At 49.6% G+C, this 23,755-nt stretch overlaps 2 protein-coding genes across 2 annotated transcripts; one reads left to right on the forward strand and one right to left on the reverse strand.

The window, feature by feature from the left end:
- Positions 1 to 640: 640 nt before the first annotated feature.
- On the forward strand, positions 641 to 13,372 carry LOC135817431 (uncharacterized). Its single transcript, XM_065330616.1, has 7 exons — positions 641 to 918; positions 1,657 to 1,965; positions 2,311 to 2,668; positions 5,971 to 6,087; positions 6,563 to 6,766; positions 10,688 to 10,888; positions 11,561 to 13,372. Exons 1-7 carry the CDS (start codon positions 808 to 810, stop codon positions 12,667 to 12,669), a joined length of 2,409 nt encoding a protein of 802 aa, XP_065186688.1. The 5' UTR covers positions 641 to 807; the 3' UTR covers positions 12,670 to 13,372.
- A 1,147-nt stretch (positions 13,373 to 14,519) lies between these two features.
- LOC135817436 (mucin-5AC-like) lies at positions 14,520 to 18,908 on the reverse strand. The gene is made up of 2 exons (XM_065330624.1): positions 17,295 to 18,908; positions 14,520 to 15,454 (listed from the first exon to the last, which is right to left on the reverse strand). Exons 1-2 carry the CDS (start codon positions 18,759 to 18,761, stop codon positions 15,071 to 15,073), a joined length of 1,851 nt encoding a protein of 616 aa, XP_065186696.1. The 5' UTR covers positions 18,762 to 18,908; the 3' UTR covers positions 14,520 to 15,070.
- Between the last annotated feature and the right edge of the window lie 4,847 nt (positions 18,909 to 23,755).

A 23,755-nucleotide genomic window follows, 5' to 3' on the forward strand; every position in this document is an offset into this window, starting at 1 on the left:
GAGATGCACTGCTCGGCTGCTTGGTGTTGGAACCAACATGGCTGCTCTGTATTGCAATGTGGCAGATGTGAAACACTCTATCCTGGAAACTGCATTGGAGGTCTAAATTGGCACTTTAAGAACAAGTCTATACTGACCTTGAACGAAACACTATACCGTGCAGGTGGTCAGCATGGAACTTTTTCCCCGTGTGTTTCGGTTGATTGCCCCGGGGCTTACTTCATGCTAAATATGCATACGTGGGGTGTTGTTTTTCTTCCTGCCTTATGGTCAGCTGTTGACCAGGTGTGTATGCAGCATGCATTTCATGACTGAGAGACATTCTCATGGTCTAGTGCACGGAAAGCAGCGTTACCGGCGTGTCAGCTTTTATCAGTGACGACCACTATGTAGCTGCTAGCCAGATGTGCAAAGCCTTGTGCATTCGTGCCGTGGGGATCAAACCTGTCAGATTGGTGTGTGTGTGTGTGTGTGTGTGTGTGTGTGTGTGTGTGTATGTGTGTGTGTGTGTGTGCGTGTGTGTATGTGTGTGTGTGTGTGTATGTGTGTGTGTTTGGGGTAGATGCACATGTGTGTATTATATGAATACATGTAGACTTGTTTTCTTTCTTCTGCCTGACAAGTGCTGACATTGTTCTGAGACACCATGTGATTTGGAGCACCCTGTTTGTTATGATTTACTGAAGTGTTCCTGCATGTTGGCAAAAGCCCCGCTGCAAACACTGTGTGCTAAAGTGATATCCTTCAGGTAGCCACATTGCAAGTTTGTGTGACTGGTGCTTTCCGAAGATACAGACTGTTCATGCAATGGCTGCTTTTACAATTGCTGTGTTGGGTCTTGCCCTGATCGGAGAGATGGTGTCTTGTCAGGGTCCCGGTCATGAGGATCACGTCTGTCAGACCAACGCCACAACAAAAGTGAGTATATACGTATGTCACGGTTTGCGAGCATGTAACGGCCGCTGAAAACGCACGCGCGCACACACAAAAAATAACACACTCACAATCACACACTCACACATTCTTGCCTTCACTCACGCACGCACACACACACACACACACACACACACACACACACACACACACACACATACCCTTCACACAGACGCAAACACAACCACACAAACTCTCACACACGCGCGCGCACACACGCGCGCGCACACACACACACACAAACACACAAAATACCCCCCCCCCCCCACACACACATGTACTGCGGCCACACACTGTCCAGCTATCTTGCCTATGAACAGTGAACCAGTGCCTGACGGTGATGCATCGTTATATAAGTCAAGTCATTAGTTTGGACTAACTGAAGCTTCGTCACCATGGCATTATTAAAGAGTGGACTGGCAGATCCTAATTTTTCATCATGTGGTCAACATGTGCTAGCCTAGTAAAGTAACAAGGTTAGTTAGTGGCGGTCAATTCATCAGCCTTGCAAGCTGTTGAATGGTATAATCCCAGCACAAGTTGCTATGTCTAACATAGCTGTTCGCTATCATCGCTTCCGCGATGGGCATGTCTGAGGTCTGAGGTGTGTGTGTGTGAGCCCGCACCCGCGTTTGTGTACGTGTGTGTGTATGTGTGCATGTGTGCACATCCATGCCTATGTGATTGTGTACATATGCTTGTGATGATGCTCAACTCTTTCAGGTGCGCCTGTCAGATGCTATGCCGCGTACACCAGGCAATTTTTCATTGCACATCGAGTACCCCGGTGTTCCAATCCTTGACCTCTGCACTCATTCGAACTGCACGCTGCTGCTGAGGGTATGCCTAGGACCATCGCTGGGGAACATTAGTCTACATAGAGCCAAGGGCTTCATGAGGTGGTGCAGAGTTGGAGCAACACCCCTGGTGAGACAGCTGGAGATCAATGTCACGAAATCAGAAATGATCAACCTCGACCACATCAGGATTGACCTTCCTGTCATATTCCAGGGCCGAAAGAAAAAAGTCCGGGTAAGAGAAAAGTCCATGTTCCTGAGGGGGGGGGGGGGGTGGTGCTGTACTCAGTTGGGCTATGTATGCTGCTGGGGGAGATGGTGCAGTCTTGTGCAATATGATGCAGTACTGCACCGGGGAACCGTACACATACAAGCATCAGGTATATTACACATACCAGGTATGTATAGGGCTCCCTGGTCCTGCACACTATGATGCTGTCTTGCGCAATATGATGCTGCAGTGTTGTGATAGGTATCAGCTAGGTGGCTGATTATGTTTGTGCTGCTTTGTTAAGAGTTTCTTACCACATGGGTCGTGACATGTTGGCCAATTGTTCCCATTCCGGGTGCTGTCTTACAGTTTTTCTTGGCAGTGTTTGATATCAGCGAGTACAAGGCACAGCAGAGCTTGCAGCCCAGAACCGGCGATGGAACCTCCGGGAAGCTGCTGCGCCTGCAAATCATGTCCCCGCCCATCTCCCCCGTACTCGGTGGCGGGAGCGGCTTTGCAGGTGTTGGAGAGGGACACGACCATAGCTGTCTGAGGGCATGCTGCACTGCGGGTGCCACCGTCAACGACAAGGAGTGCCGCTGTTTTGTGTATGGACGTGGCAAGCTGTCACATTGTCTGCATTACCGCTGGAAATACAGTGGACAAGCACTGAACACTGCACCGTCGCAAAACAGCAACAGCAGTCCAATGCCGACGGGCAAAAATAGTGAGTATTTAACTTATAACGCGGTCAGGCCAGTCGGAAATCATGTTCTGTGATTGCCCGCATAAGAGGCTTTAATAAAATAGAGACTACACTCTACAAACAAATTTAACTTATAACCAGTGTACAGTTTATACCGTTTCAGTGAGATTGACTTTTTTTTAAACTGAGGTGCTCCCAAGGTCATATGAGCATCCTGAAAAAGTACTAGACTTATTTTTAAGTTTTCACAGGCTTGAGCGAAAGATAATACATCTCACTGAAACATTCTCATCATGCATGCTGTGATTATAAAAAAATATAGCTAGGCTCGTGTATGTTGTGCTTTGAAAGTATAGCTCGGCTCAATATGAAATCTGATCTCATGCCGAGAATAGGCTCAAGGGGTAAGCACCTTGCAGCAGTGTGCGACGCAGTGTTGGCAGGTCTGGGACTGCACTGCGGCTTACCGGCACAATCGGATGTCATTGAGCAGCTAGCTCGGTGACTGCACATACTCTGAATGGCCAAAGAAGTGCCATACATTGCACTGTCCCCACAGAAACTCATGGGAAATATTATTGAACTACTCAAATATTGCGTAATCAACGAGAGAGCTTGGAAGTTCAGGGCCCTACGCTATGCTTTTTTGCCTTGATGACCTAGACAAAAAAAGCATAGGGATGTTATAAATTCTTGTAAACTTTTACGAGTTAAGAGTAACTCTCCATCACTGTAACTGGATACTATAAACAGTCAGAAAGTGCAACTACGAACTAGGCACAAAACTGACAAGAGTACTGAGACATTCGACGTCCTGACACCTAGCTTCAACACATCTTTATTTATGGCTCAACATCCGAGTTATAAATTTTTCCTTTTTTTTAAGACATAACCTGGGATTCGAACCCGCACTATCGCCCTGCATGCATCCCCCGATACACTTCGCATACATACTAATTCTTCCAAGTAATAATAGTTGCTTCACGTTATGATCTTGCATTTGAAAGCCCTATTTCAAGTATTTGAATATGCATTGTGGCCAGCCGTCTTTGATGGTACGGTACGGTACGGGACAGGTACGGTCGAGGGTAATACGACATCGTCTACCGCCTTGATGACCTAGGCAAAAAAAGCATAGAGATGTTATAAATTTTTCAATTCTCCTATTTTTATCAGGCATAACCTGGGATTCGAACCCACACTATCGCCCTACATACATTCCCCCATACACTTCGCATTCATACTCATTCTTCCAAGTTGCTTCACGTTATGATCTTGCGTTTGAAAGCCCTATTTGAATATTGCGGCCAGCTGTATGTGGCCAGCTGTGTTTGATGGTACGGTACGGTACGGGACAGATACGGGATAGCGCCAGGCGTGACACAAACAAACAAATACCAAATTAAAGCTGTGTGGACCCTGGCTAGCGCCAGACGTTACTGAAGTAACGTCTTCTGCATAGCTACGGCAATACTGTAAAAGCCATTATTCTAACGAGGCGCATATATAACGATTTCCCAAGATTGACTAGCTTACGTGTACCAAAGGTAACGATTCTCACTCATTCTCAACGCTCAATAGGACAGTATATGTATCGATTTCTGTATAACGATTTCTATTTTAACGACAGATTTCTCAGGCCTCGTTAACTCGTTAGAGTTAGCACTTCGTTATATATATATGGCTTTTACAGTAATGTATATTTATGGGGAAATGCGGCACGGGCAGTTGAAGTGCACAAGCAATTTCACCCCCAGAAGTCATAGCAGTCCCCACCTTGGCCTAAATATTGAAACATGTTGCTGTCTGTAGCGACCAGGGAGTAGTGGTGAAACAAATGTCAAAACCTAGTAGCCGAATATTCTTTGGCTTTTAACGAACGAACGAGCGAATTTTCTTTTGGTAACACAGATGACATCGCATGCCCTCTTCTCAGTCATTTGATAGTATGACAAACGGTAGTGCCACGTAAAATGCACTGCCACATAAGGCTACTTCGAAGTTCATACATGTCATGTGCAACATTGGCAGTCCAGTATGCACATACATGTGCAAACATGCAGTACAAAGTTACAGGCAGGCTGTACGCACTGCACTGCATGTTTGACGTTCATGTATGTAAATGCACTGCATTCCAATTTCCAAGTGACTTCACGAATACTCGAATGTGAGAATATTGCGAATGTGACAAACCGAACAAATGTTTGAATATTCGAATATTTGTTTGACCACTACCAGGGAGTATTACAATTAGTAGGTAAAACGTTTACTACGTAGAACTATGGTCTGATATAAAGGGGAAGTATACCCTAAAATCAAATTTTCACTAGTTGTAGTCTTCGGGGTGCTGAGTCGAATGGTCTTGGTCCGAGGAAGCTGAGACGCTTCCTTCCTCCTTTATTCCCAATCGAACTTGCGCACTGCCACCGAAACTGGGTGACTGCGCCCTACTAGATGGGGATTTGTATGCAAAATGTCACTAAAGGCGCTGTTTCCTTCTTATAAAAGCACGGATGACTGCGATTGGTCCATATGTTGTAGTCTTGTGGACGCTGAGTCGACCAGTTTTGGTCCGAAAAGGCTGCAATGCAGCATTCGGCCCCTATTCCCATTCGAACACGGGTGTGTAAGCGGACACATGCTCGTGCGTACACCAGTCGCCTGGTCACCGTGCCTGCAGGCTACAATTTTCACACCAAGGTTCAACTCAAAGGTTCAAGGGTTCAACTCGAGTGACAGGAACGCTGTCACGACCGAGTGCAAGCTGTGCCTTTTGACAACTGCGGTCTATTTGGCAAACGCTATTCCGGAAAGCTGCATGGAAACAAGTACACTAGGCTCCTAGGGTTGTGGATGGACGGCAGTCTCTGGTGTTTATTCCCATGTTCTTGCTGCTACTGTTCCTTAGACCCACTTGCATATTGCATGGTTTTGAGAACAACGTCAGGGAAGAATTGCATCAAGTAATTAGTTATAAAAGACATTGGATGATGTGCTGGTTGTTCACCAGAGCATTGCACATGCACTACACGTACACATGCTTTCTTTCCTTTTCTTTATGAATCATCCCGTACTTGAAGTAGACACATGCACTGACACTACTATTCAGGAATCAACCAAGTGAAGTTTGTTATTGGTATCCCCGATCGATGATTTTGTGTTTGTTCTGCTTCCATGACACGATTTGTCAACGTGCATTAGTCGTGTCGCGCCCTGGTCACGGATGTGGTCAATTACATGTATGTGTGCGTGTGTGCGTGCGCGTGCACGTGTGTGTGTGTGTGTGTGCGTGTGCGTGTGCATGCGTGTTTCTCCCTCTGCAGCTATTGCAAGTCAGTCATGCTTGTTCACAAACTTTGCTCAGAAAATTGCGCGGCCTATAAATCTGCGCAACATGAAGCCGCAGTTCGAACAGAGACTCAACTGCACCATCTACTGTGGTCAGTCACTACAAGTTGTTGCCTTGTGATTTATGAGGGTGGCGCACCAGCAGCTCTCATTGTATTATTTTGTGTCTTGCTTTCACCACATTCTTTAGGTGTTGATCAGCTTACTTCAAAGCAGCTATTTAGACCTGCTAACTTCAATTTTCAAGTGGTATCGAGATCTCATTGCAGGTTGGGTTGCCAATAGGGAGGTAGCCTGCCCTTGACATGTCATGCTAAGCTGGGCAGGCTATGTAAGCACGGTTGACTGTGCATACTACCAGCACAGGAATGATAGTCGAACCAACGAGTTTAGAACCGAACATGCATGGTTAGCATGCTTGCCGGAAAATCTGCGTCGAGGCGGGTTCTCAATTCTGGGCGGGATATTCGGAGATGTTTAAAAAGACCATTAACGTAATCAGGACGTACTTCAATGCTCACAATTCTGCCTACTTTCTGTCGTTTTTCCTATACTGTACACTCTCAGCTGTGCCTGGTGTTTGGTCAGAGTGGATGCCATGGACTCAACACCCACTTGCTAGTACTTGGATGGTTCGAACTCGCCGGTGCTTCAAAGTGCCAGCGGACGAGTATAGTCCCCTTAAAGTGTTGGACCGTGTGGAGCCAGTGGTACAGTGCAACGGCAGTCCGGTACAGTTTCAAGACAAAGACAGGCCTGAGAAGAAATTCGGTAAGCCAAGGATCAGGAGCGTGCAAGAGAGAATGCTGTAGAATCTCACCATCATCTTACTTTTACAGACCTTGCCAAAGTGAGATCATGTTTCCCGGTCTTGCAAAACCTCCCGTACGTGCTCAAGCACAAAATACATCAGACCATATCAGTAGTCCCGGTTGGGTGTCTGATACTCCACTGTCAAACAAACCTCTACAGAATGGAGATGATTTTCTTGCACACACGTGTACATGTACTGTCTTTGTGCTCCAAAAACACAATAATTATTCTGCTACCTCTTCATTCAGATTTGTTTCTCTTTCCCTCGCCCTGTGTAGGTTATCGCCTCTTGTAATTTGTAATATTTTTTGCATTGTTTTTGCTTACTGCCATGGCTGGCTATGCCCCCCCCTCCCCCCCCCCCCCCCTCCCTCCATATTGGCCTATATTCCCTGGCCACGGGAAGGTGAAATCAATAAATGAAATTAATTACACGCAGAGATACACACACGTACATGCACGTGCACACACACACATACACACACACACACACACACATCCACATACGTGCACACGCGCGCACATGCACACACATGCACATACACACACTAATGCTACTACTATAGCATGACTGTGACAGGGCTCCCTGTCACAAGGGAGTGACGTGGCTCTATGGGACACACACGCACACACACACATGCGCACGCACACACACACACACACACACACACACTCACGCGCGCGTGCGCGCACACACACACACACACACCTGTTCTGTCCTGTCCTGAACATTGCCATAAAACGGTCACATGTCCCCTCATATGAGGGGCCGACAGACATGGGGTAGGTCGTTAAATACGGTACGCAGCACGCTCCGCAGTCTAGCGGCCAACGAGAGTTTGGGTATACTTTGCGGAGCTGTGGAGTTGGAAACCCCTCTTTGATCGGCAGCATCTGCCACATGCGCTGCAATGAGCCTGGCAGCAGGGTAGTGTTAGCTGAGTCCTCGCCGGCACTGGTACTGCCGCAACCGAGTTGGGCGCAGACAAAGGAGGGTCCGCCACTGTGCCTGTAGAACGATCGTCGTCGGGTCGACACTTATGGACAGCATGGACAGCAAGGCCTCCGGCGCTCCTGAACCATCTCTTACACGCCGGGCATTTCCTGCTCCCAATCTGATCTGCGATCGACTTGCTATGCTCCTCTTTGCACTTGTGTCAGGCCATACCACTCTTCGACAGTGACCGGCCACAGACCGCGCATGATGTTCGTGGTTGCGGGCGTGGTCCAGATGAAGTAACGCTGGAGTATGCCCCTCGCCATTCACTGCACTCCTGTGCCAGGTCAAACCATTCCTGATCGCCCAGGTCGAGGCATCGACCATCCGCTCCCACGGCGTCACGCCACCTCTTCCGAGGGCCACAGGCAGGACGGGTCGGCAAGAGGGCGCCAAACAGCAGCTGACGCGGAGTACGCTCCTCCTCCATACTGCACAGATGACCAAGCCACTCCATTCGGCGATGCAGGAGCCGGGTCGGTAGATCGTCTTGTCTGGCAGAGTTCCAGATTGCCAGAACCTCGGTGTTAGTCGTGCGGGATGTCCAGATGTCAAGTTGAGTGATGCCCAGGATCGAACGAATACATCTCGTATGGAATGTCGAGAGGGCGGCTACATCCCGGCTCAGCGGCACCCAGCACTCAGAGCAGTAGAGCAGCAGGGATACAACACATGCCTCATACACCTGGCACTTAGTGGCAACTGATAGGTTGCGGTCCATGAACACCGTACGACGCAACGCCCCGAAGGCCCTCGATGCTCCAGCAATGCGTGACTTGATATCATGAGCCGATCGACCATGTGTACGTACGATGGAGCCGAGATACCTGAAGTCAGCCACGCTCTCAACAATATCACCCACTACCATCTAAGGCAAGCGGTCATGTGCTGTGGGTCCGTAGCCGACCGGCATAACCTTGGTCTTGGCGAGATTCACCTTCAGGCCAAATGCGCCAGCAACACGTACAAAGGCAGCCAGAGCCTGTTGTGCACCCTCATGGGAGGTAGCAACCAGTGCAGAGTCGTCAGCAAACTGGCAGTCGTTGTGCCGTTTTACAACGTCCGTACGTGACCTGCGGAATAGTAGCCGACCACCAGCATTCGTCGCCACTGGAAGCCCGAAATCCAGAATGTCTGCAATCGCCTTGTACCATTGCTGGAACACAGCCCACATGTAGATATTAAACAAGACTGGTGCCATGCAGCATCCTTGACGCAAACCATTGTTTACATCAATAGGGTCAACGTCAGCTCCCGCCAGTACCAATGATGCCTTCATGTTGTCGTGAAAAGCTTGGATAATGCGGACAAGTCTATCGGGGACACCAGCTCTTCCCAAGACGAACCATAGACTTTCACGACACACACACACAGTGACACTGCAATAGCTGGAACCAGGCAATGGATTTTGTAGCACTTTAATAGATCCATCTAAATGGGGCTGCATAAAATCTTCATGTCCTTGTTACAGTTGTTGCGTATAATTAATTTTAATATGTACAAGTAAAGCCTCCTTGGAAGGAAATGTTAAAATATACTGTAAATATACAAAATTTCGGCGCTGCAAAATTTCGGCACTTCACGATTTTTGACATTTCGGTGGCGATTTATTTTCAGCGTGGGGTAGAGGGCATGGTATAGTGGACAGATGCTGTGAAAATTTTCATCGGCGTTTTAATTCGGGCGTTTTGGGTCGGTGCCGAATATAACCGAAATTAAATAGCTGCCGAAAATTTGTATATTTACAGTGACTACAGCATAGCTTACAGGTAGAGCAGCTCTGACCTATGAACATGCCCCGTACAGTTTACAGGTAGAGCAGCTCTGACCTATGCACATGCCCCGTACAGTTTACAGGTAGAGCAGCTCTGACCTATGAACATGCCCCGTACAGTTTACAGGTAGAGCAGCTCTGACCTATGCACATGCCCCGTACAGTTTACAGGTAGAGCAGCTCTGACCTATGCACATGCCCCGTACAGTTTACAGGTAGAGCAGCTCTGACCTATGCACATGCCCCGTACAGTTTACAGGTAGAGCAGCTCTGACCTATGAACATGCCCCGTACAGTTTACAGGTAGAGCAGCTCTGACCTATGCACATGCCCCGTACAGTTTACAGGTAGAGCAGCTCTGACCTATGAACATGCCCCGTACAGTTTACAGGTAGAGCAGCTCTGACCTATGCACATGCCCCGTACAGTTTACAGGTAGAGCAGCTCTGACCTATGCACATGCCCCGTACAGTTTACAGGTAGAGCAGCTCTGACCTATGCACATGCCCCGTACAGTTTACAGGTAGAGCAGCTCTGACCTATGAACATGCCCCGTACAGTTTACAGGTAGAGCAGCTCTGACCTATGCACATGCCCCGTACAGTTTACAGGTAGAGCAGCTCTGACCTATGCACATGCCCCGTACAGTTTACAGGTAGAGCAGCTCTGACCTATGCACATGCCCCGTACAGTTTACAGGTAGAGCAGCTCTGACCTATGAACATGCCCCGTACAGTTTACAGGTAGAGCAGCTCTGACCTATGCACATGCCCCGTACAGTTTACAGGTAGAGCAGCTCTGACCTATGAACATGCCCCGTACAGTTTACAGGTAGAGCAGCTCTGACCTATGCACATGCCCCGTACAGTTTACAGGTAGAGCAGCTCTGACCTATGCACATACAGTTCTCCATTATAAGCCCTGCGCTTAAATTGGAGACTACGCTTGTATATCTTCGAAGCCCTCTTGGAGCGCGCTTATAATAGAGGCTGGGCTTCTACAAGAGACTGCGCTTGTGATGGAGATAATACGGTAGTTCATATTTATATTTGATATGAGTTGATGTTCTGTCTCTGGATTGTGGTTTTGAATGTTTCTTTCAATGCAGTTCCTGAGCAAAGTTGGCAATGTGAAGGACATGCAGGAGCTATCCCGGACAATCGGGATTGGCTTGATCTAAGTGTTTGTCGCATTTCCCGACGTGTCTGCGTCAGCAGCTATGTGGAGGAGAATCCTATTGACGATGTTGCCCTGCTGAATTCAAGCAAAGCGGCTGAATTCGGTCTACCCAACTGCACTGTGGGAGAAGGTAGGCATTAAAAAGATTAACTCAATGTCATTCTACGCAACACAGGTGTGGTTGATGGCGAATAATTAATTTAATGACTACTTGTAGAGTAAGAGAGAGAGAGAGAGAGAGAGAGAGAGAGAGAGAGAGAGAGAGAGAGAGAGAGAGAGAGAGAGAGAGAGAGAGAGAGAGAGAGAGAGAGAGAGAGAGAGAGAGAGAGAGAGAGAGAGAGAGAGGGAGGGAGGGAGGGAGGGAGGGAGGGAGGGAGGGAGGGAGGGAGGGAGGGAGGGAGGGAGGGAGGGAGGGAGGGAGGGAGGGAGGGAGGGAGGGAGGGAGGGAGGGAGGGAGAGAGGGAGAGAGGGAGGGAGGGGAGAGAGGGGAGAGAGGGAGGGAGGGGAGAGAGGGAGGGAGGGGAGAGAGAGAGAGGGGGGAGAGAGGAGGAGGAGATAGATTGACAAATATTGATAGAGGGAGAGGGAGGAAGGAAGGGAGGGGGAGGGGAGGGAGTGGGAGAGAGAGAGAGAGAGCATTTGTGTTAGCGTAGCAAGGCATGGTTCTTCTTTCCGCCCTTCCTACAAGGCTACATCTGTAAAATAATGACAATGTTCGAGGTAACATTTCTAGCTTGGATGTGACCCAGCTTTTGTTCTTGTTATTGACCTATTATGTACCTGCTCTTGTATGCTGGTGCAGTTGAAGGGTGCAACATGGAATCAAAGTGTGAAAATCAAAGAAGCAAGCAACTCCCGCATGGCGGAGGCACTAGACGACCAACAGTAGCACCCTCCGGAGGAGTAAAACCTGTTATCTTCATCAGCTGCGGCATAGTAGGGTTTGTGTGCCTAGCCGGTCTGCTAATCTTGGCCATCTGCCTGTATCGACGCCAGCAGCACAGGCACGCAGAACTTGCTGGTGCCCAGGAGCGCTTGCTTGACAACGTCAAATCCCTGAGTCGCACGCTATCAACCCCACAGGCACAACCACCCGCTACTGCACCACCGAGGAAGGGAATCTTAAGCCGTGGCAAGACCACGCGCTTTGGCAGTGAGTTCTACTCATCATCATCGCCGCCTTCAGGCCGCAGCACCAAGGTTGACTCTCAGTGGACCCAGAGGAGAAAGAAGGCCAGCTTCATTTCATCGGAGGACGTGGACCTTAGCACTGAGTATCAACCAGGGGATACATTGCTGACGGTGGCGGGATGTTTGGCCGCACCACAGCCATCTCATGGCCAACCTGCTGGCAAGACACTGCCGCCGGGTCTGGCTAAGCAGTCGACTGCAGATGAACACGGCAATGGAACTAGCACCGACGGTGTCATCGCAGAATCGCCTGGAAACTCTCGCTCTCTCTCGGCCGGCCGTCCCGGTAACCAGCGCGAGTTGCCACTTCAAGGATACTCTGCATACAGTCCACCGGGCATTGCTGCCAAAGCCTCTCTACGGGTACCACCCGCTACTAGGCCAGTGGAGGACAAAGATATTGGCGGCGGCAGTGGTGATAGTGGCAATGATCTCCTAAGCCCCCTTGTTTGCCGGTCAGCGCTTACTCTGACTCCAACACACGCCAATCCAAAGTCTGTGTCCGCTGATCATGGCCTGTACCACGAGCATGGCAAACGCCGGAAGCCAGGCGCAGCGGCGGTGGAGAAGCAGTTTGTCTGCAGCGAGAGCGCCATCTCTAAACAGCATGCACAAAAAGCCGGGAAACGATCGCCCAGAGAGGACCTGTATGCACATGTCATGGAGTCGCAGCGTCATTCGTCGGCGGCTCTGCGCCAGTCGAATATCATCATGATGTGAGATATGCAGAGGTTGCTCGACTTCTATTTTTTCGTGGGTCGGTGTTGTGATGGTCATGCCTGTTCGAAAGGTGCTGTGCGTGCAACTTGTGCCTCTGGCTGTATTTTTCCTGGCTCCAGTGCTCCTTCCAGTGGCCACACTACTGAGTACACGCTCGTCACAAGTCTCGTGCTACTGGTGAGAGTTGCATGGCAGTTCTGCAGCAGAAAATTCCCTGTAGCAGTTATAATGCACCTACGCCGATGGCAATTGACCGTCATTCTGTGCACTGATGTGCGTATCTGAGATAATATCACTATTCTTGTACTTTCCTGAAAAAATAATGCCGTTCAATGCCAAGATGGTCACCACCTCCATTGCTATCACTGCTCTCTATCTTATCAGCTAGTACGTTGTTACTTACTTCCCGTGTTCGCAATGCTCCCTGGCTTCATCACTACAGATCAGCAGTGTTTGGACAGCCGCGGCAGGACGTTTTATACATCATCCCTCATTAGTGATCACACTCTGTGTATTGTATTCTTTGAAATACATCTAAAGCTTATCCCGATCCTGGTCAGATTTCCACCTTGCATAATTTCATAGTATTGAAATTAATATTTCCATTAACTTTGGCTTCTAGCAATAAACCTATTGATTCACTCCTTTCCGTCCAACCCGCAATCCGTGTTTTCATGCTGTCTTTGAGCAGTCTTGCATCTGATCTTGTCTGACGCTGTGCCAAAGACGTGTGTCGTCACAGAGAGACGCAATGCATCTGGTGTGGCCAGTGGCCACCATACATGTGTGGGTGGGTGTGTGGATGGGTGGGTGTGTAGGTGGGTGTGTGGGTTGGTGTGCATGTGCACGCAGAAATGGGCCCTACGTATGTATCACGTGTCCAAGTGGTATTGTGGGAGGCCAAGAGGCGTAGGTCCATTGTGAGCAAGTGGTCATGTGACGGTCTTCACGACATGTACAGTGCATACATTAGGCCCAGACAGATCCTGCCGGCAATTCTTTCGGCGAAATATCGAAGAATTGAAAGAGCGGAAATTGCCGGCAAAATCGGAGCAAAGTATCGAGATGTTGGGTAAAATCGATGCCTGATACTTGGATTTCCTTGTTTCTTACCCGTTCAGCAGGATACACTGCCCAGGACGAGATAATGTCACCGAAATATCACCGGGATTCACTGTGGATCGACATGATTTTGAAAGAACTCTGGGACACGTGCGTGGAAACCCATGTTGAGAAACCGATCCTTCCATATCTATGAAACGTTGTACGGGAAGTGGATAAAGTACACGTTTTCCGGAGCAAAATGGAGCAAGAATAATATCGAGTTTCGTGTGCCAGGCTCGGCAAAATATCGAAGATTTCGCAGCAACATTTTGCAGCAAAATATCGAGGCGAGCAGAGCAGAATCTTTCTGTGCCTAGCATGCAGTGAGTGTGTGTACTGTATGTTAGCATCACATGTACTAGTAATGAAGTGACAAGACGCTTTCCCGCAGTATCTCGAAGTTTTCCCAGTTACAAACTAACCACATCTGATCAAGATGCTTATGAAGTGGCTAGTGAACGGGCGTATATCACGGTCCTTGTGCCCCGGCTCACCAAGCCATCGTACAAATCCCGATAATGTTCTACATAGTTATGAAAACAAACCAATGACTTGTGCCTGTAAGCTCTCTTGTTTCATATGCATGCCGTGGGAGCTTGCCGGCCGGCTTCGTTCGCCTAATATCACATGACCGACACCGGATATGATGAAGGCGACCAATAGGCATAGGCCGGGGTGCCAGCATTGAGAGTGACCTGTGAGGTGGCAGAGAATTTTCCCGGGACATCTTGTTGATGCTCGTACGATAAATTCATTTGATTTTATTATCAAATGAACCAGGGAAAGTTGGATTGCTTCAGCTTACTTGTGAAAGTGATACTCGAATTCTTGAATCAAATTGAAATCTGATCAACGGTTGATGCAGTTGTAATATCAAGGCGGTGAATAGAATAACACTGAGAGTAGCCCGTGCTCATACAGTCATGACGTCATGCCAGTGGACAGGACCAAAAGAAAATATTAATTTGGTCTCAAAGTGGTCTTCAATCCGATATAAAGTGCAATCAGAAGTTTAGAAAGAATAGCTTGGGAAATTTCATTTGATCTTTGACTTGAACTTTTGTTGAAGGATATAGAATGTCATGAATGTGTTGATATAGAACGTGTAGAAATTAGGACAACTGAAAAAAGTTCATCATATTTTGAGAGATTTGAATAGAGTGTTCTTGTCTGTACTGCAATGTGCATGACCGCGTTAGAAGGCATTGCACACTGTGTAGATATTCAATTGTTACCATGGTTACCCGGTGCAGCACCTGGTGACGCCATTTAGCCGGGTGTTGGGTGGTGACAGTGTTCAGCAATCCAGATCGGAATCATTGATCGTGATCGGCACATCGGGTAGCGATGCATGTGAGCTAGTGTTGAAGTCCATCTCCAGGTCAAAGTCATCGAAGGCGCCGCCATACGAGCTGAAGCACTCGCCGGTGTCAAAGTGCACATGATCCAGGCGATCGGCATCGTACTGGCCACTGCCTTGCGCCATCGCATGCCCACCTTGCCGCTCTCCCGCATCGCCGTGGTCCAGCGTATCCATCAGCCGCTTGACGTACCGGATTGCAAAGCGAAGCGTCTTGATCTTGCTGAGCTTCGTGTCGGGCGGAACGAACGGCATGGCCCGCTTCAAGTTCAGGAAAGCATCATTGAGGCTTACAACACGCTTCCTTTCACGAATGCTTGCCTGCACATGGCATAACAATGAAAATTGATGCAAAAGCGAACACGTTTAGAATTGCAACACTGGAACTTTGGATGTATATTGTCTTCTGTATGCGATATTAGCGTTCCATAGAAAGGAAGTCCCACTTAGATCTGCGCAAAAGCAGAGTATATCACCCAGAGCGTTCAAAACTGCACAAGGAGTGCAAGGACGTGCAATACCGTTCCTCTCTTCGTGTTTGTTGTCAAGGTGCGGTGCAAACTGACATCGCAGGCCGTGAAGCCACAGTCGTAGATTGCAGCTACCATGACTCATCACCTTTGAATCAAGTCAACAATGAAGCCCACTTCCTAAAACTTTACTTGTCGGTTGTCCCCTCTGATCTATGTGACTAATCTTTGTTTCACATAACTTCATACCAACCGCTTGTTGTATGACTCGCAATTAGAGCATCGCAAATGGAGCACTCTTAATCTGATGCTACTGGAGCCGATCTAAAATACAACTAGTATCCAGATTTACTTATTACTGCTTTCTGATGAGCGCTTAGTATGTGAAACTCAGAGTTAAAACACTTTTCCCGTCCTCTTTTTGTTTTAAAATACAGTATTATTCAGCAGACTTCGTTGCGATCAGTTCAGCCATAACTAGGAGCTCCGGCGAAGAGGCCCGTTTGAGATTCAGTAACTACAGAACGCCCATAGCTGTGGACAGCGACGTTTCGTCATATTTGGCTTTATCAGCACACTTCAGAGGTCTGAATACAGAATCACCTGCCTGACGTGTATGGTAGAACTCTACATAACAGCACGTGCACACGGGCAGGTACTGTTGCTGCCATATTGCTCAATGCACTGCATCCACAGCTACCTGGTCACATATTGTGGTGGGCAAAAATTAATGGGACACATTGCTGTCTGCTGATCGCTCTTTGCTGGTGTGAAACACGGAGTTACAATTAAGAACACGTTCCGTTTTATCCACAGTGCGTAACAAGGTGGTGTAGCCATGCGCAAAGATATCTGCAACTTAATTTTGGCTCGATCTTTTTTCAAATTTCCTGGATTTGTACCATACAAAAAACCTATGAGGTAGCACTGGCAATATGCTTTTTTAGGTCAGTGAGCCGTTTGCCAGTAAGGCCGGTGAAATTGAGACAACCTGGTGCTCGCACTCCGGACGGTGATTCATGGTTCTCTCTCAGAGTACTATGATTCTTGGCAGGAACCGTGGATGGGATATAATTATGGCAAACAAGCATCAGAGTGTGTCGGACTGCAGAACATGCAGCCAGTCAACAAATCACACCACCCCATGCCCTGCGATGCAAACACTACAGTTTGAGTACGACCAGCACATCACATACAATGACATTATACAGTAAACCTGTCAAGGAGACCACCTGTTCAAAGAGACCACTGCAGTCAAATAACTCTGGATAAGGAGACCACCTGTTCAAAGAGACCACTGCAGCCAGGAGCAAGGCATGCTATTTCCAGTCAAATGACCCTGGATAAGGAGACCACCTGTTCAAAGAGACCACTGCAGCCAGGACCAAGGCATGCTATTTCCAGTCAAATGACCCTGGATAAGGAGACCACCTGTTCAAAGAGACCACTGCAGCCAGGACCAAGGCATGCTATTTCCAGTCAAATGACCCTGGATAAGGAGACCACCTGTTCAAAGAGACCACTGCAGCCAGGAGCAAGGCATGCTATTTCCAGTCAAATGACCCTGGATAAGGAGACCACCTGGCAACAGAGACCACATTTTGAAGGTCTCTTGAGCGGTTGTCTTAGACAGGTTTCACTCTACGGGTACATCAACATTGTGGCGCAAATCCAACAGTATACGGCCATACCTTGTTCCTGCGTCGTTCAGCCTTGGACATGCTGCCAGAGTCGCGACCGCCCGGCCTTGAGCCGCCCGACGACTTGTGATGTCGCCTGTTGCCGGAGCGCGTCGTTGGCTGCGTAGTGCTGTGTGCGGCAGCTGCGATGGACGATCCCATGGATGCCTTCATGGTGTTGGTGCTTGTGACCGTGCTGCTTGTTGCTGCAGGTGTCTGTGGCAAGAGACCGGTCATTCCTGTCATAATTGATGCACTGGTAGCACAGATGCTGCTGCTGTTTGCTGGGCCCGAGCCCGGTACCGGAACACCGCCGCCAGTGGTGGCCGTAGCAGGGGGTAGCGCGGCGGTGGGCGGCATTGTGACCGGAGTGTGCGGCATGCTGTGCGGACTGGGGAAGGACGGGTGAAACGGGTGCGCGTGACCTCCGGCCTGGAACAGAGGAAGGCTGGTCATGTCGGGCGGGTTCGGCGACCAGAATTGCGACACGTCTTCCATGTTGAATGGCTGATGAGGGAACTGAGGACTGCTGACAAAGCGCGGCGCACCAAACGACATAGCGGCGGCGGCAGCAGCGGCGGCTGCACTTGGCGGACTGCGTTGCAAGTACGGGCTGACGATGTAGGAGTGCGGTGCCGTCTCCATTGACCTTACGGTGGGTATTGCGCCGGGGAAGTAAGGTGCTTGCGTGTGGCTACCCAGCCTGGACTGTGATGCGTGATTGACTAGCGATGTGTGATGGCCACTGGACACTGTACACCCCACTGGCTGTATCTGACTCTGTATGGCAAGGGATGCACGCAGTTTAGCTGCACGGCTGCGTGTGAACGGTTCACTGCCCTGGCCAATAGTAGACGTGCTAGGCTGGAAGAATGTGTACGTCGACGGAATCTTCACTGAGCTGGCTGCGGCGGCCGCCAGTGCTGCATTCGAGAGGTTCTGCGGCACGATGCCTGTGGCTGCTGCGGGGAAACTGCTTGTAATGTGCGCTGCCATGTTTTGTGTAGGTGCTGCCGGCATTGCTGCACTGACTGACTTTGTTCCTGCGCCATCTTCAGCCGATATTCCTTTCAGCTTGTCTCTCGTGTCTTCGTTTGACTTGCTCATTTCAGCGTTCCTCGCGTTGTCATTTGTGGCGTCGATTGTTGTGTCCGCATTTCCTGCACTTTCTTCGCTTCTCTTGTTGCGATTGCGTAACGAGTACTTGCGGCACTCGGCCGATTGTGACTCATCCGGCACGGCCGTACAACTGGCTGCGTCGGCGTCCGGATCCACTTCTTGGTCGTTGCCGTCGTCGACAATTTCATCGTCCGCCACATCATCATCATCCTCAGTTGGAGCTCGGCTCATGGAGCTTTCCGTGCCGGACAGGACTGACGTGTTGTCAGAGTCCAGGCCTAGGCCTGCACTGCTCGCCCCCGCGTCCGACATCTCACTCTCATCGCTCTCTCTTAGTAGATTGACGTCCGAGCACGACATGACCGTCCTCTGGAGTCGACGGACGGCAAACTATGCCACTGGCAACGACCTTCGCAGTTTAGTGTCCCTCTCCGAAATTCATCTCTTCGTGGTCTGCTATATAAGGTAAGGGATAGAGAGCAGACTGTCTTCTGGTGGCTTGGCCAAGCCGGTATGGACAGGCCTGTTCCCATCTCCATTTCCATGATCACGGTATGATGGCAGGATCGCTGGATAAATTCCTCCGACTCGAGTCGTGTCAGCATGGAGCCCTCCACCTATCAGATCACGCAGCAGCCGAGGATGACCTCACAGCTCAGTCGAATCATAATACCATCCGGAAGGACTTTAGGTGTCTACCGCTCGTCATGCACGGCGCGAGACCAAATCGAACTCGAAAGCGACGATTTGGCCCACAACTTGAGCCATCCGCGCGCTCGCTGGGTTCCTGTGCTCGCCACGCAGCATGGCAAAGAAAACAGATGTGCGCAGCGCATGCGCAACCGTACTTGATCACTGAGACGGCTTCCGCAAGCGTGGTTTCAGCTTGCGCTATGCTAGGGTGAGCTGCATGCAAATATTACTATTAGTTAGTTCATACAATCTATACAGTCAGGGTAGTCAGGAGGAAATTGGTCAGGGCATACAAAAGACGCCGGATTCCGCCAAGGACATAACGTCACGTGTACACACGTTTTCCCTGTGGTATACATCATGCAATGGACACCATCACGTTACACTTTCCTGCTCAGTTGGCCCGGGCCTCGGGGATCGTCATTTTGCTTCCGCTCTGGCTCGACCAGTATGGGCAGCTGCAGACCAGGCTTGGCCGCGCCTGGCTTCTGGACGTTCTGCTGAAAAATGCGCGACGCATCTCTAGACTCTAAGCTCACAACGCGCCAGTACCTTGCTATGCTGCCTGTTGCATGGCTACCTATCACATATCACAGCATGGTTAGTAGCAGCGCAATGTGGCAGGGCCAGGCTGCGCACATGTGACCTCTCGTTCTATACTGTAGGCGTGGCTTGCGCAGCTGCATCAACTGCGCTGCACGCGCACACGTGTCGGGAACACGCAGGTCGCGGGAATTCCCGATCAGATGCTCGGTCCGGCCTGGCCTGAGCCTGAGGACGTAGTTTAGCCTGGGTGCGTGCAGGGTAGAGTATATGATGCAAAGACAAGTGTGTGTGCGTGTGTGTTCGTGTGTGTGTGTGTGTGTGTGTGTGTGTGTGTATGTGTGTGTGTGTGTGTGTGTGTGTGTGTGTGTGTGTGTGTGTGTGTGTGTGTGTGTGTGTGTGTGTGTGTGTGTGTGTGTGTGTGTGTGTGTGTGTGTGTGTGTGTGTGTGTGTGTGTGTGTGTGTGTGTGTGTGTGTGTGTGTGTGTGTGTGTGTGTGTGTGTGTGTGTGTGTGTGTGTGTGTGTGTGTGTGTGTGTGTGTGTGTGTGTGTGTGTGTGTGTGTGTGTGTGTGTGTGTGTGTGTGTGTGTGTGTGTGTGTGTGTGTGTGTGTGTGTGTGTGTGTGTGTGTGTGTGTGTGTGTGTGTGTGTGTGTGTGTGTGTGTGTGTGTGTGTGTGTGTGTGTGTGTGTGTGTGTATTAGCCTGCCTCGCCAAGACCGATGAGAGAACACCGCATGATACTAGCGTATCGAATACAAACTCAATGTAGACCATGCCGTGATGGGGCGCTGTCCGAGCTCAAGTCCACGCAGAAAGACAAGCGACTATGCTCTTCTACTATACAGTATGATGTACAGTATATCCCGAAATCGCGGTTGCGCGTACAAAGCCTCTGTCCGTCTCAGACTCCGAGGGTTTCTCAGACAGGTCAGTGTGAATACTGGAGACTGAATGTGATGGTAAAAAGAGGTAGCCCGGGCCCAGCTGGGGCCTGGGTCGTACCTGCATTAGAACGTCATGGCAGCTTGAAAAACACCAGCAGTGCTTCGCCTGAACGCCAGTCCTACACCACCCGTCAGGATTTGGGCGCGCATTTCCGCTGCCCCTCGCTTTCCCTTGCCTGCAGACGTTCGGAAAGTTTCCGCAGGACAACTTCTAGCACGAAGCAGTGGTTAACGGCTGTGCACTGTGATTTAGTTTCCTCCCTACTCATCCGCGGACTTGTTTGAACTGTGAAAGACTCGCGCCCTTGCAAGACCCAACGGCGAACCAAAAAATCATGGATGGTTATGCTGGGAATCTGGTTTCGCCGTTTCCATCCCGCAACAGCCCAATGGTGTCTGCAAATAGCCCTGCAACTGACAGTAGTACCCGCATCGCTTGCAGAACCAATAATATTTCGCTGGGGCAGACTCTTTGCGTCACAAATATCTGGCAGACGACGTGTCCCGCTGGCGCACAGAACACCAATGACAACTATCGGTTTCCTGATCCAGTCACTCCTGCCAAGACAACAAGCCTCGGCAGCAGTAACCAGAACTCGGCGTCGTCCTTCACACGGCTAAACCACCCGACTCAGTCCTTGCTGGAAACTGGCGGAGATGTTCAGCCTTCCAGCAGCACGGGTAGATGTGCAATCTCCTCGGAACACAATGATCTTGCGGAGTGCTGGCTGCATGGCATTCTACACTCCCCTGAGTCCCAGTGTCCATCACTTCCCGTTCTGACACCAGATGAGGTGGAAAGAACCCTCGACTCGACACTCTTGGCTGAAAGGTCGTTACCGAAAGCGCAAGCTGTTCAGGAGGCGGGCCAAGGCGCGTCCAACACGTGGCAAATGGGTATGATACTTGGCGAATCGGCGTCAAGGGCGATGGCTAATGATATACTGCCAACACAGCTGATGGCAGTGCACCCGCCGTCAGGGCCTACCCATGTCGCATCCGCAGCGCCTATGGTACGCCCTCCCTGCAAGGCCTACCCATCGATGGGAAACACGCTTACGAGTTCAGTGTCCGTCAATGGCACAGCCAGCACAGTTTCAGTGCAACAGCTTCAACATTACCAGACGACTATTCCGATGGCGATCCCCCAAAATGGTCTACACCGTCCACAACGCCCACGCCAACAACAGCAGCCTAAGCATCGTACTACAAAGCCCCGCCGTCCCGCCAGAGGTACTGTCATCAATCCTGCATCGTGCACTTCGTTCAACTCACAAGCGGCGCGCATGGAAAAGCTTCATCAGCAGAAGGCAAACGCACGTCGGCGAGAACACGATCGCGTCCGAAAAACAAGCCAGGCGTTTGAGCAGCTCAAGTTGTGTCTGATCCGTAGCGATCCGATTGCCAAGACGTACATGCGCTGTTTCAACATAGTCAGTAAGATCAATATTCTGAAAGCGGCCACTGCCCACATAGCTGAACTCACAAGTCAACTACAGGAGGAGGAGGATACCAGGAATGGCAATGCCAACAGAAGTGTCCATGGCGACGATGTCGTACAAGAGGCGGACCACCACCACCACCAACAACAACACCAGCAAGAGCAGGCTGGTGACCAAGCATCCACCGAGCTGCTCCAAGCATCCGATTGTCACGCTTTAGCGCAGACTGAAATCTCGCACCCAAGCACAACTAGTATAGTATACACTACAGGCGGTCTAGCTGCAGAGTCTGGCAGTATTGCCACTGCCACTGGAGAACAAGATGCACCCAATAACCGTCATGACCCCAGTACAGCAACTAACTCGACTATGGTCCTGCATTGCTCCGCCGCTACCATTTGAACTGGAAGCACAACACACACAGGAGGAATAGAACGGAATGGCTAGCAACTGATTGAGTCCAGTGTAGCTCGTGCGAGCTCGTGGTCTAACAATACTCATTAGTGCAAGTGCATGTAGCTGTCGGCTAGGGTAATGATTCAAGGACAAGTACATGTAATAGTTTTTGGAACAACAGTAGTGTGCCTGTACTTGCCAGCATACCGGTGGTAGTATGCTCACAATTCCTGGACCTGTGGCCCAAAATGTGCGAAACCATGTCCTAGAGTTACTGGCAGCATCGGGTATGACATACAGCAGAGCTGTAGTGTAGAGGAGTAGCGTAGGAAACACTATTATGTAGAGCGTGTAGAGAGGAGTAGTGGTGAGTGTGCGTTGTTTTTGAGTGAGTAGTCAAGCCGATACCGCCGTATAGATAGAACAGAAGTAATAGAAATAGAATACATTTACGACATAACCGTTTTAAAGCCGTGTTCCGATAAAACCTCATAGTCATAGTCTTAGATGCTTCTTCAATTTCTTCTTCATCAAACCTTAACTTCACGTATAATGTAATACTAATGTGATTCCAGGGTATACAAGTTACAACTGGTATACATGTCATGTATAACATAGTCATCAGTGCAGCACGATATTGGGCATCATTCAATGCCCGTTTGGTTTGCGATGTAAAATAAAACTTCAAACAAACAAACAAACACCATGGTAATGCATACGCAAGTACAAAGTGAACATGTGCCTGACTGTGCCGTCACGGTAGAATGACTATGATCTGGAGTATAGCTGGTGAGCCACATTTCATGTACAAGAGGCTCGTATAAGCCATTGGTGTTCACTTACCACCTCCCCCCCCCCCTCCCCCCCCCCCCACACACACACATACACACTACATGTGTATGTTGTTTGGCTTTATTTAAAGTGGAGTTCCAAAACAGGCCTGTGTATTTGGGCTTGATTGATTTTATTTGGATTCGCGAGACCAAACGAGCAGGAGTGCTCAATAACAGGGTAGCGAATGGTTGAGTTGTGCTATGTGACAATGTAGTGTGTGCGTAGGGTGGTGGTGGTGGGGGGAGGGGGGGGGGGGGCGGTTCTGCGGGAGCCCAATATAAGGCTTGATCGATATGAGCTGTTTGAGTGGATGTGAGGGATGCAGGCTTGAGCCGGCTGGCCTTGATACAGAACAGTACAGCGGACATGTACTCCGTCATTCCCTCACTAGTGGGACCATTGTTATTAGGCTAGGGCCTGTTTTGGACATCCCACTCTAAATAAAGAATACAAACAAACAACCTCCAGGGGACATAAAATTGGTAGTTTAGTTCATACCAAAG

This window comes from Sycon ciliatum, chromosome 5, assembly GCF_964019385.1.
Source record: "Sycon ciliatum chromosome 5, ocSycCili1.1, whole genome shotgun sequence".
Lineage (NCBI taxonomy): Eukaryota > Metazoa > Porifera > Calcarea > Leucosolenida > Sycettidae > Sycon > Sycon ciliatum.

Bases quoted from the DNA above. Each gene is read 5' to 3' on its own strand.
- LOC135817431 (XM_065330616.1), top strand. From the start codon at position 808: ATGGCTGCTTTTACAATTGCTGTGTTGGGTCTTGCCCTGATCGGAGAG. The intron at 919-1,656 runs GTGAGTATATAC...CAACTCTTTCAG, and splicing joins AGACCAACGCCACAACAAAA to GTGCGCCTGTCAGATGCTAT. The intron at 6,088-6,562 runs GTCAGTCACTAC...GTACACTCTCAG, and splicing joins CAACTGCACCATCTACTGTG to CTGTGCCTGGTGTTTGGTCA.
- LOC135817436 (XM_065330624.1), bottom strand. From the start codon at position 18,761: ATGTCGTGCTCGGACGTCAATCTACTAAGAGAGAGCGATGAGAGTGAG. The intron at 15,455-17,294 runs GTATGGCCGTAT...TGCCATGTGCAG, and splicing joins CTGAACGACGCAGGAACAAG to GCAAGCATTCGTGAAAGGAA.